The 17,672-nt window shown below is 41.5% G+C and overlaps 1 protein-coding gene across 1 annotated transcript in view; it reads right to left on the reverse strand.

The window, feature by feature from the left end:
• Window positions 1-17,672, reverse strand: part of CDH13 (cadherin 13) — a 1,029,479-nt gene that overhangs the window by 571,485 nt on the left and 440,322 nt on the right. Inside the window, exon 4 of the mRNA XM_070398947.1 lies at window positions 11,270-11,386. Within this exon, the coding sequence (XP_070255048.1) occupies window positions 11,270-11,386 (117 nt within the window). The remainder of the gene's footprint in view (window positions 1-11,269; window positions 11,387-17,672) is intronic.

Here is a 17,672-nt window from a genome sequence, read left to right on the forward strand (position 1 = left end):
CTTCCTCCCTCTCTCCCTCCCTCCCTTCCTTCCCTTCTTCCTTCCTTCCTTCCTTCTTCTCTTCAGAAAACTATTAAGTGGCTTGTTTCTGTCTCCATCCAGTTTTTGCCTCAATCGTCTTCAAAGCCAGGACTGGAAGTCTGACTACAACAGGGCCAACCCACTTCCCATAGTTCCCTGGGCCCTGTACCCCCACTTCCCTTACTGAGAGTCAGCTGTGGCCTCCTTGCTGAGAAAAAATGAGCACTGATACCTCTTAATTACACCAAAGCTCGCCTTTTCTGCTTTCTTTTGTTCCTTGTGGCTCCCTTTGAACAAGGCTGTCAGCAGAGACACACACAAAAAGTGTTGGATGAAGCAAGGCAGTGGCTTTCCTTGTATGGTAAAGAAAGCCTTTTTCTGCTTGTCAACACGTGGTCTATTTGTTAAACTAAGACATGACCCCCAGCCTTGACTCAATTCGAAAACGTGTACATCAAATAAATGTTTGTGAGGTTAACCTCATTTTCCCACAATTCACAGAGAATTTTATCTCTCCCTTCATTGTTTTCCAGGTAGAATTGGGACGATTGGCACTGAATTTGTCAGCCTCGGGAGACTGGCTCAAGGGATTTCTTTTTCATCCTGTTTTACTCACCCAGTTGGGAATATCTAATGCTCACAATAAGATTAGCCTCTTTCCCCACTTGCCAAATCCCTGATTATTCAGCAGCAGCAGCAGCAGCAATAGGGGAAGACTACTGTTCAAGTCCAAGCTCATGTGAAAACCCATGCGTAACAGAGCACACCTCCTCCTGCCTCTGCCTCTCTTGTTTTCTGGGATTAACATCTGAAAGCTCATGGAAAGAGGTGCAAAGGGGCATCTGGTTCAGTATTTTGGCTGCTACAAAATAATCATAGGCACACACACAATAAAGAGGTGATTACAAACTCTGATGCTGATTCACAGACTGACAGTGCAGGAAGGAATAAAGTATTTTCATATATTTTTCCAGGGGAAAGTTTTTCTCAGTTTCTGGGGAGTTAGCATTGTTAGACCAACAGTGATTTTTTTTTTTTTTTGTGGTGCTCCTTTGGTCCTACATTTAGTCAATGTTCTCAGGAACTGGCAATTGGCTCTTTTAATGTTTTAGTTTCTGGAGATAATGTATATTTTTGTCTTTTTCTGTGTCTTCACTGATATTTTAGTCAAAATTTGGGAGGTGATGCATCAGTGGCAACTAGCCTGATTCTACTTTAAGCTGAAATCCAGTGGACACTTAGTTTGATTGCATAACCAATGTTAACCTCATGAGGATTCCTCCCGTCGCGTGCTTCTTCCCTCCCATTAGACATAGAGTAGTTGGTAGTACAAATGGGTGAATTGACAAGAAGCAGAAAATGATTCTTTCCATTCCAATGTGGAATATGATAGTTGTGAAGGCACACTCATGTCCTGTGTGCCAACATTCCTAGCATGCAGCCCACGATTTTCCCTGTGCTAGTTGTCTCAATCCATAAGCATCCTTTTGTAAGTGGCGGAAAAATGGTAGCAGGTGTTAACTTCGGTTCATCCACCTCAGTTCTTGAGTTCTGGCTAAGAGCATTCAGAGCCAAGACTCAAATGATAAGAGAAAGTTTATCTAGGAAAGAAGTCACAGAGGTAGAAGAATTGAGCCACAGAAGAAATGGGCTCAGGAAACAAGTCACAGCAAAAGAAGGGCCCTTGGCTCTTGGGGGTTTGGGGGAGAGAGACCCCTGGGAAAGATGGGGGTTGGGAAAGGCAAGGACAGTCTCCAGAGAGCCACTCAAAACAGGTGTGGCAGAGCTGAAAGAGCAAAGGGGCAAGGTCTGCTTCTAGTTTGCTCTTGGCCGTGTGACCAGTTACTTAATGTGATGCAAGGGGCAGAGTTATAAAAAATGACCCCTAGGGCTCAGCCTGGACACGAAACTAGCTAAAACCTGCGGGGAATGGGTGGGTGGTCAGCCACTTCTCCATGCTGGAGGTTCCACTCAAGCATAGCTCCCCGGGGAGTCAGTGCATCCCTGACCCCATACAGCATCGTATCCCATGGGCCCCAAGGTCAGAGGTGTGCTGGAGCCAGGTCCTACTGCCAATTGTTAAATATTCATTAATTATTCAAACCAGTAGCGTAACATTAGCTACTGTGGGAGTATTTATACCAAAGAATGTGGTAAGCACCACAAATCATGGCTCTCCTCACCCCTAAGAGCCAGTTTCCCAGCATACTCTTGCCCAAGGCATTGCTTTAAGCATCTAGAACAGTGATGGCGAACCTTTTGAGCTCGGCGTGCCAGCATTTTGAAAAACCCTAACTTAACTCTGGTGCCTTGTCACATGTAGAAATTTTTTGATATTTGCAACCATAGTAAAACAAAGACTTATATTTTTGATATTTATTTTATATATTTAAATGCCATTTAACAAAGAAAAATCAACCAAAAAAATGAGTTCGCATATCACCTCTGACACGTGTGTCATAGGTTCGTCATCACTGATCTAGAATCTCAGACTACTCCTGCTAATTTGGGTACCAGCACTGAGGCTGCAAGACACTCCAGAATTTGGCTGTCCACCCACTGACAAGGTTGTACTTGAGCCGGCCACTAAGAAGGAAGAACCAAGGGAGCAGAGTGCCTCTCCTGGCAAACCTGTGTGATGTCTTCTGCTGTCTGCCCAAGCGTGATGGGGAATGGGGAGCAGCACTTCTCATTTTTAGCTGACCCCTGGCTTATATGTACCCCCCACAATAAAGCCTATTCCTTAATTCATGCCATGTGCTATTTTGAAACCAACTTGGAGCCCTGGTGTATGGCACAAGGAACTCAACTTACACAACTCAATTGGTATCACAAGTAGACCATCTTGCATGGTGCTCTAGCCTCAGTTTTCTCAATAGTACAATGAGAATATAGTATTGGTTTCTGAAAATGTGTGCACTAGTTAAATGACAATTCAAGTGAGCACACTATGCAAACAGCAACGACCCATGGACACTAACATTTATATATGTTATTGTGAAGAGATCATTGGTTTGGAAGTGAAGAGTCCTAGGTTTCATGTCAGCATTGCCACTCTCTTGGGCAAGTTACTTAATTTCTCTCAATTTCAGCTTCCCAATCTGAGAAATCGTGGAGTACTTTATAGAGCTGCTGTAAGAACTGAACAGAACAACAAGAATAGCCATGTTTGGCTAAGATCCTGACACTCATTAGATGTGGAAGGTTTAGTTGAATTTGAAAATTCTTCAACTCTCCTACTTCTAGAGTGCTAATTCAAGCTGCAATGCCAGATCCTTTAATGTTCACAAATAATTAAATATAAATTTAGTAATAAAGCCTTAGGAAACTTCCAAATTGAGAACTGCAAGGCTGATAAACTCAGGGCTAAAAATATTGCTTCCTACATAGGCTCAGATGCCTTTATTTGCTAGATGTATATAATGGAGGTCATTTTTGCAAATATATGTATTTGGTAAAGAACCAAAACAACTCAATTATGTTTTATCCTTATTAAACTTTGTGAAAAAAGTGGATGAGTTGCTAATGATGAATATAAGCTTTTATTAGACTTAGTAAAAATAAGTTAGAATTACTTCTGTTTAGTTGTGAATAAAGATAAAAGTTTTGATTTTTAAAATTTAAGTGGATTTAAATACCATTGTATATATGAGTAAATCCTGAAATATAGGAGCTTGCTTTCTCTCTCTCCCTCCATCTCTCTCTCTCTCTCTCTCTCTCTCTCTCTCTCTCTCCACACACACACACATACGCACAAACAAAATCTATCAACATAAAATTTATCATAATCTGCTAAGGATGCTTCTATGACCTGACATAATGGTTGACTGCCAAGCAATTTATCTGGTAGCCCCACTACCATTGTGGAAAATTAAAATTTATAGGAAATATCCAGACTGATCATATAATGGTCTGTTAATTTCATTTCAACAACAAACCAGGCTATGGTCACTTTAATTAATCAGTAACCAGTGAATGTCTTATCCAACCAGCCATAGACCTGGCTAGAATTCAAGTCAAAGAATACTTGATCCCTACTGTGTGTTATGCACTGTACTGAATCACTACACTTGATGAATTATAGTTAATGGAAGGGTAAGAAAAATATAAAAGAAATTAAGTTACTGCTCAAAATGTGTCATGTCATCAAAGAAATATAAACATGTATAAAGAAGATCAAACAAAAATTCCATAGTGGAGACTATAAAAAAAAAGTTCAGCATTGCCCAATAGAAATATAATGGAAACCATATAATTTTTAATTTTCTGATAGCCACATTAAAAAAGAAAAAGAAACATGAGATTAATTTTAATCACACTAATATATACAAAGTATATGTTATTTCATATAAACTATCAAACTACATGACATGTGGGGGTTTTGCACACATTATTTTTATTTCAACATGACATCAATATATGAACTATTAATGAGATATTTTCTATATTTGTGTGTGTTTACTAGTCTTTGACATCCTGAGTGTATATTAATCACACTTGCACCTCAATTTCGATGCTATATTTTCAGCAAAAATATTTAATCTGTATTTAGATTAAAATTTACAGTTGAAAAGGTAGATTCATGTGCCAAGTTGTTCCAATAATTGGGTCAAATAGTAATTTTTAAGCTTAAATTTAAATTAAACTTTAAAATCCAGTTTCTCAATTGCACTGGCCACATTTCGAATGCTCAGCAATCACATGCAGTTAGTGGCCACCATGTTGGGAGTGTAGACAGAACTCTGCAATGGTGCACATGTCCTTCTGGACAGTGCAGCCTCCGACTGTAAACAGGGCATCCCTGGATAGTGAGGAGGGAAGAGTCCAAAACCTGGGGTTGCTGAGGGAAGAGTCCAAAACCTGTAGAAGTAAGTTCTGCTATTCACCTCACTATGGATTTTGGAGCACTGAGCTTCTGGACATTGTAGATGCCCTATATTCAAATTTCTCTTCCCTACAGTAGCCAATGGTAAGTTTTAGCTATTGAATAAAATTGCTTGATGTTTTAAAAGGGGGAAATTCAACAGATGTACATTTCTGAGAAGAGAAGAGGCATTTAGTCAGATTTGGATAAGAGCTGTGAAGCAATGGATTTTAAAAGAGGTAGAGGGATGATGGTGGTTCCATGAAATAGATCAGGCAAGAGGATGGAACAAGGGATGCTCGCCTGCATTTCTGTAGGAGGGTGACATGGCGCAGTGCTGGGGATCAGTGCCAGGTTTCTGGTCCAGCTTCTGGGATGCAGCCTGGCACCTAGGGGTTCTCAAAGTGATGCAAATGACTAGTATGTAGAGTAAAACAAGTTTAATTCTACTACCATTGGACTCCTTAGCACCTATTTGCATAAGTGGGCATAAATGAGAGATACACAGTACTTGGATGGGGGAGACCTCTAATAAGCATCTATCCAGAACTCTGAGGAATATTTAGCAACTGCCGTAGATCATCCTCAGGTATGACTGACATTCATGACACAGTCAAAGCCACGTCCTGGTTGAGTGGTTTTTATGACTTGGTCTAATGATCTATGTTGATTCTTTACAAAGAGCACATGGGCCAATTACATATTTCTCCCATCCTGGGTTAAAGATCTCTTTCTAAAGGCCCATTCTACCAATTTATAGGGGATATAAAAAAAGGATTTTCAGTAAAATGTACTTTCATTGGTTTTGATGAAAAGGGTTTGTGATGAAAGTAGAATCTCTAATAAGCATTTCATAAATGACTTGTCTTTCAAACTTAATATAAAACAGAATAAAATACGTCTCCCAAGACCTTCTTGCTTCCTCACAGATTTAAAGTCCCCTGCTCTTAATCAATCAGGTCCAAGAACTCAAAATTCTCTAAAGATGCAATCAAATATTTATCAGTGAAAGTTGGTAAAACTGAGAAATTATTTATGGCCCAAATTTTGAAATAGTCACACTTTGAAGGGGGAATAAAAAAGCATGTGCTGGGAACTACACACTCCCAGATCCTCCCTGCTGTCTGGAATTCAAAAACGGGAAGAAAATCACGTTTGAGGAAATATGTTCACAACTGGTGTTTTACCCTCTTTTTAGAAACACTCAGAGAGATGATGGAAAAGTAGCCCCCAAATTCTAGTAATTTAGCTACTTACCAACCAATTTATTTGTCAGGTAGATGAATTATGCATCAGTAAAGACTGTGTCAAATCCCTAGAGCTGTCTGCATAGGCTTTCTGTGAATATACAATTCTAGGTGGCACAACCCTTAACTGGGAACCCCCTGCAGAGGGCTAATTCTCTGCAGCACCTTGCTTTTGATGTCTTTACCCTTTAGCAAAGGGCCTCCTTGCTTTAAAGGAATTCAGGTTGCGATAAAATATGACAGACACACACACACAAAAAAGAGAGATACTTAGTTTCCATTCATCCTATTGAAGTACAAAACAAAAAAAGCATTTTTGTGCCAGCATGACAACTCTTGTGTTGTTTATGATAATCTGATGTTTAGCTAAACTTAATTTTTCCAGCATTGTATTATAAAATTCCTAAGCACATAGGAAAGTAGAAAGAAGTTTACAGTGTTCCACATTCTGCCACCACCTAGATTCTACTATTAACAATTTACTATACTTGTTTCATCATACATGAGTCCACTGACCCATCATCCTTCCATCCACATTATTTTTTGGTGTGTTTGAAAGAATTAAACTTAATTTTAATGCTGTTTTAAAGAGAACAATTGCCAGTCAGGATATTTCATTGCATAGGAGAATTCTCAGTTTGCACTCAGCAGCCCTGAGCATGTTGGCTGAGGACACAGACTGAAATCTCAAAGTGCTGTCACAGAGCTTGTCTCTGCTGTGTAGGGACCGTGTGACTTCAGACAGGTTACTTCATCCCTCTGAGTCTCATTACTCTATTTGGCACATTGGAAGATTATCCCCATGCAGCTGCTATTATGAGTATTCAACATAATAGTTGAAAAATGCTTACGATTTTAGTACTGGACAAATAATGAATTTGGATTATTTTCCGTACTCTGTAATCTTATGAAATCAAGGAAGCTGTCAGTTTTCCTTTGTCATTAAATGCCCAGCCTCTAGCACAGTGCCTTGTAAGTAGCAGGTGCTGAATGTATGCTTGTTGACACGAACTGATTGAATTTTAGAGATTTTCCCTCCTGGGACACAGCAAGTACTTATTAATGGAGAGAGGCAAGTACAGTTGGCTTCAAAGGCATGAGACACAACAAAGGTAGTTCAGGAAATGAGGTGGGAACAGAGGATAAGGCCGAGAGAAAACCTAGCCTGCAAAGAAAAAGTATTTGTACTGAGTTTAGTGATAGAGCAGAAGTGCCCTCTCCTGCTCCCTGGACCTCACCTTATCAATGCACAGCCCGGACGTCTAGTTGCCATATGGCTCATGGCCTGCAGGCCCACCCCAGGCCTCGGAAGCCTGTTGTGCCCATGCACAGAGCACAGGGCAGAGTGAACACGGTGAAAATTTACAGTTCTAGGACTGGCCCTCAACCAAACACTGTCGGGGTTGGCATATAAATATCCCAGCTCCCTTCCCTGTGGAATGGATAACTCTGACAGTGTGCTTCCTACCATTCCCTAGTGTTTCCCCCTGGGATTGCAATCCAGTCGCTCACAGTGTTGGCTTTCTTGATAAACAGGTCTCCCAAGTGGCTGCTTCCCTTCCCTGTCTCTCTTCATTACTCCCTTACCAGTATTCTCTTTACATTCTAAATAAACTGCATGCATTTGAATTCTTGTCTCGAGAAACTCAAAGTAAGACAAGTGTCTTTATTGTTTAATAACCACAGAATCTCTTCAAATGGCATTCTATACTGAAGTCTGATTTGGAGCTGCCCTGGCTCAGGCGGTTCAGGTGGACGGGGATGATATGCCTCTTTGGTTTCCTTTCCCTTCTCCCCACCCCCCAGCACTCGTAGAGCTGATAGGTGAAGACACCTATAAGCTCTCGTAGCTCTGCAGAGCAATGCTTGTCAGCTACTTATAGAGTTGATGATGATGAAAGATATAAAGAAAAGAATAAGATGAATGAATAAAAGCAAGAAAGCACAACAAGAAAAATATGTTCCTTCAAAGGCATAAAGAGCATGGGAAAAAGAGCAGCTTTTGGAAAGCAGTGCAGTTATTCTGTAAAAACCATCTGGAGTTTTGGGAGGCTTTCACATATTACAATGTTAGTAGACTATCACATTTAGAAAAACAGTTGCTTTGTAGAGAATCCAGGTTAAGAGCCCATGTGGGCAGTACATAAAGCGCTAAGGAGAGATGAATCCTCAGCTTGGAAACAAATTTGCAGGAACAATGCAGAAGAATGTCTCTAGTTAGCTGTACACTTATTGACCCATTATGTATCTCAAGGAAAGAGGCTTATAAAAATTATCCAAATACAGTCAGGGGGATGAATGTGTGGGAAACTTTAGAATGATCACAACTTAATGACCATAGCTAGACATGTTTAAGAGAAAAGGTGTGCTAATAATAATTATGCCATTATTATAGTGTCACTGGATTTTAAGAGCTTGTTTATGACTAAAGATGTTAATCATTTCTCATGCATTGCAAATGAAATACCATGTTTTTTGTTACTATTTTACTCTGGTGTTTTATTTTTTGGTTGTATCAAACTTGTGCATTAAATATAACCATATTCTGTTTTTAAAAAACAATTATGCCAGAACAACCAATTTTCCAAGCAACTGAGATGTATGATCACCCTTGTTTTAACTTAATTAATAAGACTGAAACTCCCATACTGAAAGTATTTTATATATATATGATAGACAGGAGAGAACATATTTTAGATCAGACCTCCATAAACTTGAGAGTGCAGCAGAATCACCTGAAAGGCATGCACAAAAAGATTCCTGGCCTCATTCCAATAGTTTCTGGCTCAGTGGTTCTGAGGTGGGACCCAAGCACATGCATTTCTAGTAAGTGACCAGGTGATGTGGATGCTGCTGTTTCATACCTGAAATAGGACCAGTTTAGATCAGTGGTTCTCAGCCTTGGCTGTACATCAGCATTACATGAGATCTTTTAAACATACTGATGCTTGGTCCTCAGCCCTTAGCCAACAGAATCAATTTCTGAGGGCAGAGACTGGCATCTGTATTTTAACTGCACCAGGCGATTCTGGTGCCCACCAGGCTTAAAGAACAAGAACACAACTTGTGTCTTTGAAATTGTTTAGGGGCATAGCCTTGCAGACTTGAGGACTCTGGTCCCTTAGAAATTGCCATTCTTGGCTTCAGGGAAAATTACACAAGCCATCATAGTAATTAGGGCTGACCAAAGGGGCAGGGCTCATCAGCCCCACCCTGTCCACTCAGAGCTGCTTGGCTTCCCTTTACATCATATCCTGTATGCCTGGAAAAGTTTTCTTAAAAAACAAAAGACACCTAGCACAGTGGTAGATTAATTATAAATATGGTGATTAGGAGGACACTGGATAATCAATGCTTCTAATCTATATATATATATAAAATCTCTCTATATATAAAAGCCTAAGTGACCTTTACGACCAGATGAGTGGCCGGTAGCTATGACACACACTGACCACCAGGGGGCAGATGCTCAACACAGGAGCTGCCCCTTAGTGGTCAGTGTGCTCCCACAGCCAACCTCCTGTGCCAGCCAACCTCCCTCAGTCCCTCCCCACAGCTGGCTGGCCGGATCGAGACTGGGGGAGACACCGGGTGAGAAGGCCCCAATTGGCTCTGATCACCGGCCAGGCCAAGGGACCCCACCCTTGCACGAATTCATGCACCAGGCCTCTAGTTTCTAATAAAAGTAGATTTCTAGTAGTCTAAATTACCCTCACATCTCCTCCAGGTCACCATAAAACCCTCTTCTTAGCTCATCTCTATGTATGCACTCTTTCCTACCACACAATTCGGCCCCTAACAAATCATTTCCTACAGGGGAGCCAGAAGGTTCTTTTAAAATACACACATACACACACACACACACACACACACACACGAAGACTTTCAGTGTTTCTTGCTGCATGCATGATGAAATCTCTACCTCTCACCTTGGCCTCCAGGACTTCAATTCTTACCACTCTCTTCTTTGCTCATTGCATTGTAGCCAACTAGGCATTTGCTCATAAAATATACCCCATTCTTTCCCATCTCCAGGCCTTTTCACATGCAGAGCTCTCTGCCAAGAATGCAGTTTACCAAGATCTTCCCTTGGCTGTTCCTTTCTATTCTTCCAATTTGCACTCACATGTCAGTAACTCCAACCAGACTTTACCAGTGCAGAGTCTGTGTAAAGGTTCCTTCCTCCTTCTACTCCCTGATCTTGCCATTTGCTTTTTCATATCACCCCACTTCTGCTTTCACAGCACCTGTTCTCCTCTGAAATCTTCATGCTTATATATTGACTCATTAAACTGTCTGTCTCCTCACTGGAATACATGCTCCATCACAAAGGGACTGTAATGCTTGCTCAAACCTATGCTTACCAATCCCCAATCTTGGTGTCCAGCAATAAAGGTGCTCCTTACTTATTTAATGAATGAATAAATAGTCCAATAGCCACAGTCTCTGAGTCACTGAGATGATTCATTCAACTAAGCACTACTGTTCAAATTTCAAGTTCACCAAAAAATATACAAAATGGTTAAAATTTGATTCTCCATGATGATGCTTCTGTGGGGGAAGAATGTGTTGACCAGGCAGCACCAGTATTTCTGTCGATTTTACAGCAACTGTTTCCTCTTGGGAAAGTTGTGGTTTTGATTTTTGCAACAGTGTGTTCTGGATCTGATTAGTATGATTTAGTTTCTTTGATCTGTTTCCTTTGATCTTAGTTTTTAGAAAGCTGACCCAGTGCTGCTCCTGGAACAACACATTTGAAAACTAGGATCTAAATTAAAAGACCACATATCATCATTCTGATACAGTAATGGAACTTACCTGAATGGCTGCCTTGAGATTATCTATAGAAGCAACTAGTTTGTTGCTTAGCCAATGATATGCTTCTGACACAACTTCAACATCATTATGTACCACACAGATCAGATCATGACATTCAAAGCTGTTACTACTGGTTTTTTTTTTGCAAACACTAATCTTTTGACAATTTTTTTTTTTTTTTTTGGCAAAAACAGTTTGCCTTTTTATAATAGAGGAATTAAGGCCAATTTCAGCTCGTCACCAAGACATCGGTTTGTCTCATGTATGCTCATCTCTTAATAAAAACGTGCTTTTGTCATTTGTCTTTTGTCTGACTTACCTTGCCAACATCTCTTGGGAAAGGTTGTCTCTGATTCTCTGGAATTAAAATGGGAGATACCACAATGGACCTCTTTTGTCTTGGGACAGGAGACGTTCTTGCAAATTTAAATATATCCTAAAAGATAAAAAGTAAAATCAATTGACCCCAGGGAGAGGATGTATCAGCCTGCTGAGATATGGCTCCTTTGTTGTGAAGGCAGGCAGCTGTTTGGACACTGTTAATTTTATTCCATCAAACCTCATTAGTGTTAGCAAGTACATCCTTAGAATTCTACTAAACCTGACATTGTGATTCACAATGACTATCATTAAGCTATTTAATCCCATTTTCTGAATCATTCTATTCACAGTGCCAGTCTTGATTTATACATCTCTTAGTACCGAGCATTCCCATTCTGCTCTTTACCTGCCGAGTGAGGAGATTACTCAGCTGGTCATGAACCCACAGGACTCACTGGATATTAAAGTGACTCTCCTCAGGGCCACCTGCAAGGTCCTTACACTCCCAAATGAACAGGGAAGAAGGAGCAATCACAAAGTTCCCAACTGTCAAGCATTATGGACACTTGGAGTCAATGTGTTTTCAAGGACCACTTGTTGCTGTTATTACTCATGGGAGGACTTGTGGTGATGCACTCCCATGCAGTATGTCCCAAACTTTAATCACTGGAACACCATTGTCAGGATGTCTGCCCCATCTGTAACTCACCTTTTTAATTAACCAAATGTGTGCAAAAACCCCTTTTTATCAAGATTTTAAATAAAGTACCAGTATTGATTTCTATAAAATATAGGAAAACATAAAAATAAACATACTGGAGACCAAATGATGTTATTAAATTTGAGTTAGAAAGTCCAGGGGAAAAAAAGCCCCTCTTTTTAAAAGGGAGATGAGGAAGTGCTAGAGGGTATTAAAGAGTTGTTGGCGCCAAACTTAGACTTTCTCCTTGATCTGATCAGAAGACTGAAAAGGAACTGAAAATAGAATATCACTGTCAATATATAAACCAATCTCATTTAGTGCCACATGCTAGCTAAAATTATCTTATGTATCATCACAAGTAAGCATCTCAAACTTTGAGCAACCAGTTTCTATCAAAATCATGTGGCAACTTATACTTAACTATCATCACTGACACATGCCCCATAAAAGTATGTGTATGTATACACATATATAACATATATACAAACATATATGTATACACATATACCTACATGTACATATATTCACACATATATTATAGTTTTAAAGAAAAATCTGTATGAGAAAAGTCAAACAGAAAACAAGATCAGCTAAGGCTATGGGAATTTCTATAAATAATCTTTCTCTTGAATTTCTGGAAGTGTAAACTGATGGTACTCTGGTGGGAGCTTGTGCAAAGCTCAATCTGGCACTATTTATCTATTGAGAACCTTACAAATGCACATATCCCTTCACTCTGGAATTTCACTCCCAGGAATACATACAAATGTTAAATTGAAAAGAAGAATAAAACTGTATGCAAGAGGATGTTTAGTAAGACATTACTTATAAAGGGCAAAAATGGCAAACGGCCTGAATGTTCAACCACATGACAAGGTTAAACTTGGGTCCATGAGAGGGAGATACTCCTAAGCATTTTCCCATAAGACAGTTGTGAAGACCATGTTCTAACCACATTATCATAATTTGACTACTGCCATAGTCACCACCACACACTCCTATAATAGTCACAACGTATTAAGCGTATATCAGGTAATGGGCCAGGCACTTTACATGTGACCGCTCTAATATTTGCCATAAACTTCCCAAGGAAATCTTAGCCCTCCTAAACCAATGAAGAATATCAAATACAGAGTGGTTATGCTAATTGCTCCAACTCACCTAGCTAGCAGAGAAGATATATAAAAATAAAACATATAGGAAAATATAGAATGCCATATTGGACACCATCTATTTTACTATTTTATATAAACTATATTGAACATTGAAAAATAATATTCAAAATCTCAATGAATGAGTTCAAATATTCAAGCAAAGACAGAAAACTAGAGTGTAAATGATGGTGGGAAGAAAGAGTAGGAAGGGTTAAAGCATTAATAACAATGACTCAACTAACCCAAAAATATGTATATAACCCAACCCATCCAAGCCAAAAAGGGCATAGAGAGTGTGGAACAGACAATTAAAAACAGAGTGGATTACATTCATAAAACACTGACATCTAACAGCTATGAAGATTCTGTTGGTTTATTAGGGGGTGGGAAAAGAAGAGGAATTATGTAAAATACGTGCAATATATAAAATTCATTTACAATAAATAGCATCCTAAGGCTCAGATGAGAGAATGTCCAGAGAAACACTTTGAAAAGATTTAAAATCCTGTGTAAATGTAAGGAATTGATGATTCATCTCTATAACAGAGCAAATATAGGTTTTAGTGCATTACGACAACATCTGTGTAAATGTATCTGGCATAATGAAAAGCACTCTGACGTTCACAGCATCCCGGAAGCTTGGCAGCAAGCACAACTGTGTCAACCCCTGGCTCTAACAAGCCTAAGAATAGAAAAAGGAGGCTCAGAGTCTCAGAATGGAAGTAGCCTCTGGAAGGGGAGAGGGGGAGGTAGAGTGATCAATTGTAGAGGATCCTGCATGTACACAGGACTCTCTGAGCCCACCATGGGGGTGCTGGGCCAGGGCACCCTTTTTCTCCCAACTCTTCACTTTTTGCCTTCCAATGGCAGGGACCTCAATAAACATTTGTCCATGGCTGTGTTTCTATGTCCGTGGCTCCATTTCTGTCTTTGTGGTTTATGTATCTAACTGTGAATTTGTTGACAAATGTATACCTATATATCTGCTGCTGTGCCCACCGTTCTTGGATCTGTGCTAATGAGGTTTTCTGTGTGTTCTTAACCCCTATGCTTCTGTGGGACTGGGACCATTTAGGAGCCGCAGCGTCATGAGCCTGGGCACATATAAGTATAACCATGTTTATCTTCAACTCTCTCTGTGTGGTTCTATCTGTCAAGCCATTGTGTGAAGCCTCTGAACACACCAGACTGTGGCCATAACCTCAAAGAAAGATAAGACAGAGTAGGGGGGATAAAAAGACTGTGAGCAACTCAAGAGAAGTTTATAGATGGAGACGAGACAGGGTGAGGAAAAGACCAGATCTTAAGAGTAAAGGAGAGGCTGTATTAGGAATCCCTGCCTTCTGGTGTTGCCATTACCAAGATAGTGGCCAAAAAGGGGGGGAAAAGGCAGTTTTGAGCATAGATTCAAGGTTGTATAGACTTGTTGACTTTGAGGTGTCATTGTACATCCAACAGCGATTTCTAGAGGGTGTACAAAGAGTGCAGTTAGAGGGAGGGTGAATCAGGGAGAAAAATGTCACAGTCATCTATGTACAAGAGAAGCTGGACGTGACAGAAAAGCTGACACCACCCAGGTTATGTGAAGACAGAAAAGGAAGGAATGCAACCATTCAATGGGTTTGTAAAGGCCAGCAAAGGTCACAGAAAGGTTAGTTGGCAAAAAAAAACACACAAAAAACGAAGAAATGAGAATTTCAAAAAGGAAGGAGTTCATGGCCATGTCACACAATGCAGACGTCCTTTCCAGCAAGCTGAATACTCTAAAGAGGCTTTGGGCTTGATGATGAAAAGATCATTGACAATTTCGGGAAGAGCAGCATTAAGAGTGTGTAAGGGTGGAATGCCAGAGGAACCAATGGGAAGTGAAGACTTTGGTTCAGAAGGAAAGGAAATCAATGGGAAGAGGTTTGTCAGTGGAAGGGGGACCAGGCGGGGTGGTGGGCTTGAGGAGGAGGGGACGGAGGAAGGAACTGTAGTGCAGGGAGAATAAAGACACGGAATGGACATGGATGTCTGAAGGAGTTGGGAAGGGAGTGGATCAGCCTCACAGTCAGCCGTGAAAGAAGGATGGGATCTGCTTTCCTTGGGGAGGACATTCAGAGGTTTGGGGGGAATCTCTCATCTGCAAAGGAGGATCATTGGCTTTTGGTTCTCAGAATGAAATGAGAAATGGTGCATGGAAGAGGTCTGTGCTCTCCAAAGAACAGCACAAAAGTGAAGGATGAGTCTTATTAATACCAGAACAGCAGGGGTGAGGAAATGAAGATGAACCACTCAGTCCATTTTAAGAGTGAGTAATTCCACTGTGGGTGGCCAAGGCCAGACCTAAAGATTTCCAGATCACCTGGTGCATGCACACTGACATCAAAATTTTCTCTCACCAAACACAAACACTCATGCACAACTAACACACACACACACACACACACACACACACACACAGTGTTCATAGAGAGTGAGCAACTGTCCCCGTGCCTCCATGGGGCACTCCCTACACCCTGCAATCACTGAACAGGGATTCATCAGCGGCTTTGAACCTGGAACAGCCTCAGCAGCCTCATCCAATCTTGCATAAGTCAAGTGGGCAGAACTGTGTCCTCAGGGAGACTCACTCTGCTGGATTTTATTACGAGAGAATTGTCTCCCTCACGCAAACAGCATTGTCTTCAGTAGGCTACAAGGGACTTCATCTTTCTGTCGTAATGTATCTGGGTTTACAATCTCATTTGCTTTCCTTCCTGTTTCTCAATTTTGGGAGAAGTTGGCAGTGCATTAAAAGCAAGGTTAATAATGCCTGGGGAGCATCATATCACACAGTCCCAAAGAGTACGTCAGAAATGAAGGGGAGCCCCTTGTAACTGTGAGGGACAGGGGAGGGGTGGAGGTTGGGAGGAGAGGATGGGGCTCAAGGGAAGGAGGAAGGCAGAAAGAATGAAAGAATGGGTTAATATTCATCCATCCATTCCTTTATTTCTTCAGAAACTATCTGTAGATCCCTTCCTCCCTGCCCCGGAGTAATTCTAGGCCTCTGGAATAGTGCACAAGAAAGACACAGCCCCTGCCCGCATGGAGTTCACATTCTAGAAGGAGGAGACGACAGTGAACACAGAGAGAGTAACACATGGCCCAGGAGAATAAACAAACAAGGAGAGGCTGAATGTGCACAGAGGAGTGTATGCTAACAGACAGACAGGAGGCCAGGAAAAGGGCCCCCTAGAAGGGGGGCCTTAGAGGATGAAGGAGCCTAGAGTCATGTGGGTGTGGGGAGGAGGGACTCCCACACAGCAGAATCACAACCTGGCATGTGTGAGCTGCAGGAAGACAGCTCAGGGGCTGAGTGTGAGGAGAGGGAGAGGGGAGACAGGCCAGGGGCCTAGAAAAGGAATTCAGATGCTGGCCGGCCAGCTGTGGAGACCACAAACTGGACTCTGGCATTTACTAGGCAGGAGGTGTCATGGGAGGGTTTTAAGATGAGGAATGACATGAGCTCACTTAAAATAAAATTTTATATCGTGCTGGCTGCTGTGTGTAGAATAGCCTTAAGGTAAAAGTGAGGACATGCTTACTTGTTGGGCTTCGTCCTTTTCCCAACCCTGTCTTCAGAGGGCACTGAGGTTCTCTCCTACAGTGCAAATCTGACCATTTGATTTTGGCAAAGAAAGGAGCGTTGGGGTCTACCTTTCCTGTCTAAGTCCCTCTATCCTCTTTACTCCCCACAATATTTTAATGCATATTTAGGTATAATTTAAGTACCATTAAATTCACCCATCTTAAGTGGGTATGGCAATGCTTATCAAGAAACTGACAGAATTATGCAATCTTCACCAGAAACTAATTTCAGACCATTTGCATCATCCTCAAGAGAGACCTCGGACCCATATGCAGTTTCTTTCCAGTTCTGAGCCCCAGCTGCTGGCAACCACGAACCTACTTTCTGCCTGCACACATTTGCCCTCTCTGGACATTTCGTTAAAGGGAATCGCAGTTTGTTTCCACAGTATTTTCTATGGACTCCGGCTCTATTTCATAGTTGATGAAGATCATGAAGCAGAAAGGGATGCAGCTGACACCCAGTGACTGGGAAGGGGTGTGGAAAGGTGGGACCACACACACGGGGCATCCAGAGTCCTGCTGTCCTGGGTGGCGGAGACCTCTGTGGTCACTGCAGTCAATTACCCCAGCCAACCTCCTCCCCTGCCCATCCTGCTGCCCTCCCTCCCTCACAGGCATGACTGCCAAGACCTTCCCCAGTAAACCGTCACACAGATCTCAGAGTCACAAGGTTTGTTCACAGGAACCATTTGTGACACACATCCAGGCAAAGTGCCCAGAGTTGAGACTCAATGGGCAATGGCCCCAGAAGTAAAGGGCACAGATTGGCGTCCTACGGCTGAGACCACACCCCATACTTTGGCTGCCACTGCTCACTCCCACCACACCCAGTGGAAAGCTTAGAGCTGGCCACTTCCGGAAAGCAGTGAGATTTGAGAGGAACAACCCTGCTCTCTTCACAGTAGACACCAACAGACAGCAGCTTGGAC

Source organism: Myotis yumanensis, unplaced genomic scaffold, assembly GCF_028538775.1.
Source record: "Myotis yumanensis isolate MYYU_CA2020_CCGP unplaced genomic scaffold, mMyoYum1.0.hap1 SCAF_18, whole genome shotgun sequence".
NCBI lineage: Eukaryota > Metazoa > Chordata > Mammalia > Chiroptera > Vespertilionidae > Myotis > Myotis yumanensis.